We start from the raw sequence: 4,651 nt of genomic DNA on the forward strand, positions 1-4,651 counted from the left end.
CCTAATTGTTTCCTTAGTAATGTCAGGATATCCCTCCCCACACTCCTTGCAACCTTTGGAAGTCAAACAAGGTAGCCTCAAGAAAAATACCTCTGTCATACTCAACTGTGACAAAGCTAAAGGTGGCCACATCCCAACCCAACCCTTGCAGCAACTGAGACAGAAGCCACAATAACTGGGGTGAAAAGTAGAAACACAGGCCTGGCTGTTAACCGCAGCTGACTACTGCTGCCTTCAGCCCAAACCAAGCTTCCTCTTTGCAACCATTCATATGTTCCCAACTGATCTGAAAAAGAATCAAGTTTCCGATTCTCAGGGGAAAGACAGGCCTCCTGGCTGCCAACCACAACAGAAACCAAGGGGTCTTTGGTACACCCTGAGCTTGTTTTCTTGCAGACGTTTCATTACCAAACTGGGTAACGTCATCACTGCACTGATGACGTTACCCAGTTTGGGAATGAAACGTCTGCAAGAAAAAAACCAAGCTCAGGGTGTACCAAGGACCCCTTTATTTCAACTCTTGAGCTACAAATATTCTCCTCTATCAATGCAACAGGAATCTAAACCGTCTTGCAGCTTCCATCTTCTGGGTCACCAACAATGGGTCACCTGCAGAGTAATGCCGGTGATCACATCCAATGGATCTATGACATTTCCCAGTGATTTGCTCATCTTCCTGCCATGGGCATCCCGAATGACCGCGTGAAGGTAAACCTGAAAAGGAAGCATGGCAAACTGTTAAATGTTGAGGTAGACTGGAAACAGGCAATGCAGTTTGGGAACCGATCTCAGAAGTTTGATGCTTGATTTTCCAAGCACTAGCTCCAAACACGGAGTTAAGCATGAAATTTATGAACAACAATTGTCCACGTTTATGTGTTGCGTTACATGCCTCAGGACAGTATAACAGTCACAAAGTTCAACTCATGAATGTCGTGAGACTCATTTTGTGGTTTTCTGAGCTTTAGTTGACTGAAGGTTTTTGTGCGGTCTCAAGGAGGACTAGCTCCTTGTGCTTTAGACCAGACATCCCATTCTATTTGGGGTGAAATTGGCTTTCTTGCAATTAAGGGTTCCCTGATTTGACCACAGAAGGCAGAAGGAATGATGGAAAAGTGGAGAAGAACTATTTAACACCGGTGAGGTTAGCAAAAATGTTTAAAAATATATCAAGCAATTGTTGGAAATGTAGACAAAAAACAGGCACTTATTATTACCATCTTTGGTGGACATGCCCCAAAGCCAACAGATTCTTCTGGTTAAGAATACACATATGGTTAGAGAAAATGACTAAAAAACATATAGATTTTAAGCCAGAACTATTTTTGTTAGGCATAATTGTAGGAAATTATGAGAAAGAGTGTATATATCTAATTTTACATGTATTAACTGCAGCGAAAATTGTATTCGCTCAACATTGGAAAAATAAAGATTTACCAATGGAGGAAGAATTAAAAAAAATTTAGATGGTGCAGAAATGGATAGATTGACATTGAAAATGAAAGAGAAAGAAGATTCAGTATGTTTTAGAACATGGGACCCCTTTTATTAATGGCTAGAAAAACGAGGTAGTGAGAAAGGAATTTAACAAGTATTAGTAAGTTAAATGCTGGAACGCAGACAATATGTTGCTAATAAAATACAGTATTAAGCACTTGTGATTATAAAACATATAGAGAGAGCTAAAGAGCTTGAAATAGCTATACTAGTCTGCCATTAACTCTTTGTCAGCCACAAAATTTTGAATTTATAGTGTTCACAGTATGTGACGTCTGCCTGCAAAACATGCTCCTAGATTGGAGAGAAACGTAGAACAGTCTGATTTATATTTGGTAGACCGGGTGCTTCACCCAACAGATAACACACGTGTGTGTGTGTGTGTGTGTGTGTGTAAAGAAAAGTGGAGAAGAACTCATACAACCTGGCAGGAACAGATGTTTGTTTCTCACCTCTCTGAAGGGTAACTTTCCTGTCAGCGTGAGGCCCAACATAACCATTCGGGCCACCCAAAAGAACAGAATATCATGTCCGGTCTCCAGGAGGGTTCCTGGGTAAAAGACCTGAAGATCTTCATTCTGGAAAGAACAAGACGGAAAAGGTGAGCAAGATTTGAAGAGCAAAGACATCCACGCGTACGTCTTCACTTCACATTCACTTACTGAATTGGGCCACCCAAAGATGGAGAAAGGGAACAGGCCGGAGGAGAACCAGGTGTCCAGGACATCCTCATCTGGAAGAAGGACACAAGAAAGGCACACAGATTAGAGTCGTGTTTGGTTTTCCATGTGTAACGTCTAAGTAGCTTAGTTTTTTCACAGCCTAGCTTCCCAACCTTGGGACCCTCCAAAGATGTTGGGTTGTGACACCCAGCTAGGCGGGCTGGGAATTCTGGGAGTTGCATCCCACCGCATGTGGGCAGAAGCAGGGGGAACCTTTTGTTCTGCAGAGGTTCTAGATTTGAGATAACTATAACCCGGATGACTGAGAATCTCCATAGACCAGGGGTGTCAAACTCAATTTCACTGAGGGCCGCATCAGCATTGTGGTTGCCTTGGGGGGGGGGCTGGGTGAGTGTGGCCAGAGTGGGTGCAGCCTACTGGGTGGGCGTGGATGGAGTGGGTGTGGCCTACTGGGTGGGCGTTGCCAGTTCTACATCAGTTCTACATCATTCGCGTCAAGGGGGCCTGGGCAGGAGTGGGACAGATCTGAGGGTGTCTGGCAGAAGGGGATGGGACCGGGGCAAGTGCCAAGATGGCCACCACAAAATTGTACATTGGCTCCTGGCCGGCCTGGGCCATGGCCAAGGCAGCGGGGACCGTTCCCTCACTGTTTTCAGGATGGTTTCGCAGGCCACATGAAACCACTTCGCGGGCTGCATCCTTGTGTTTGACATGTCTGGCATAGACATTCCAGATTTAAGTTGAAAATAGGAATTTTGTGATATGGAGAGTGGAAAAAAAGAAGAGGTGTTTAGACAGCACTTCAGAGAGTGAAGCTTTGTCTTGACCAAAGTCCCTAGTTTAAGCTGCAGTGTCTCCAGTTGCAAGAGCTCAAACCAAGAAACTGTGGGCAGAGGTTTTTGACTGAGGCTCCGAAGAGACCTTTAAGGAGAATTTGGTGGGTTATGCATAGTTTAAGAGGCTTAACAAGTTAGCAAGTGAGAGCTAGCCCCTTTGATAGACTAGAATCACACAGAAGCAGATGAGAGTTGGCCAACGAGAGGTGAAGGTTCCTGAATAAGTTCAGAACCCAGAAAGAATTTGACTAATCTTGGAAGGCAAGAAGTAAAGGGAAAGCTGGCGTCATAAAGTCAGAAGATTTAACTAGGGCAGTGGTGGCGAACCTATGGCATGGGTGCCAGAGGCGGCACTCAGAGCCCTCTCTGTGGGCACGTGCGCCGTTGCCCCAGTCCTAGGCTTTCAGCTGGGTTTTATAAAACCTTTTTGCTTTAGGCCTCCGCCGCCGTGTGCAAAAAAAAAAAAAAGGTTCAATCAATCAGTCAATTTCAACTTCTCACAGGAAAAAAAAGATCTTGCAAAGTTGGAATTGATTGATTGAACTTTTTAGTCCCACCCAGTCTGCCGTTACCACCGCAGCCACACCCACCCAATGGCCACACCCACCCAATGGACCACATCCACCCGGCGATGCATAAGTGGGTTTTGGGTTGCAGTTTGGGCACTCAGTCTATAAAAGGTTTGCCATCACTGAACTAGGGGAATTTGATAACTCTGGAATCCTTGGTGCTCTCTGAGCTCCGTTGTTTTCTTCTTGCAGACATTTCATTACCCAACTAGGTAACATCATCAGTGCTAGAAGAGAACAAGTTTTACTCTCTGTTTATATAAGTGGCTTGCCTGTTAAGTGCTGGTGTGAGTCCTGTTTTTTTCTTGGTAGTTTCTTGATTAGATTGTTGCTGGATTGTTTGTTTGAGTGGGTACTTCCTGATTGGGGTATTATTTACTGCGTAAAATTAGTCTGTTATTTAACCAAAGGTTAATCCCTGCTTATCTGGATGCTGATTGCTGGTGAAAAGGTGTTTTAGTCTTTTAGTTCACTTTTCACTTAGTGACCATTTTGCTTAGCAAACGTGGTCGCTAAACGAGAACTATCTATGCATCCTTACAGTGCAATGTTCCTATGTAGAAAGATAATATCCTGGCTATGTTATTTTGAATATATATTAGTAAAAAGAATGATATGCATTAATTAACTGACACTGTTTATGATTATTGTTTATTACACTTATTACAGTTACTTATTACTATATCAACTATTGCTAACTGAACATATGTACCCAGACAATAGTCTGTTTGCTAAAGATTGAAAATGTTATTGGGGGATAACCCCAATGTTGACCCCAACCCCCTCCCAACACCGATCCTGATCCCAACCCCACCCTAAACCTTAATCTTTATCCCGATCCTATTCTATCCCCAACCCTAAAAAACTCAATAGCCACCCCCAACTAGGGGCATAGAGCAGGCTCAAGTCGCAACTGCGAAATATTTTTATATCCAAATTTCTTTTTTCTGACAAAGAGTAAAGAATTAAATTGGGAGACTAAGATGGACCATTTCTGGCTTTTTTGCCTTCATCAGTTAGCCATACCCTTTATGGGATTCGAACCTGGGCAGTTATACATACTAGG

At 43.5% G+C, this 4,651-nt stretch overlaps 1 protein-coding gene across 1 annotated transcript in view; it reads right to left on the bottom strand.

The window, feature by feature from the left end:
• The window catches only part of LOC107299872 (valine--tRNA ligase), a gene marked incomplete at its 5' end in the record, with an annotated part of 30,916 nt that overhangs the window by 14,878 nt on the left and 11,387 nt on the right, over positions 1-4,651 (bottom strand). Inside the window, 3 exons of the mRNA XM_015829214.1 lie at positions 610-714; positions 1,950-2,075; positions 2,160-2,230. Coding sequence (XP_015684700.1) covers positions 610-714; positions 1,950-2,075; positions 2,160-2,230 — 302 coding nt within the window. The remainder of the gene's footprint in view (positions 1-609; positions 715-1,949; positions 2,076-2,159; positions 2,231-4,651) is intronic.

Source organism: Protobothrops mucrosquamatus, unplaced genomic scaffold, assembly GCF_001527695.2.
Source record: "Protobothrops mucrosquamatus isolate PMUCROS unplaced genomic scaffold, P.Mucros_1.0 scaffold5639, whole genome shotgun sequence".
NCBI classification, from domain to species: domain Eukaryota; kingdom Metazoa; phylum Chordata; class Lepidosauria; order Squamata; family Viperidae; genus Protobothrops; species Protobothrops mucrosquamatus.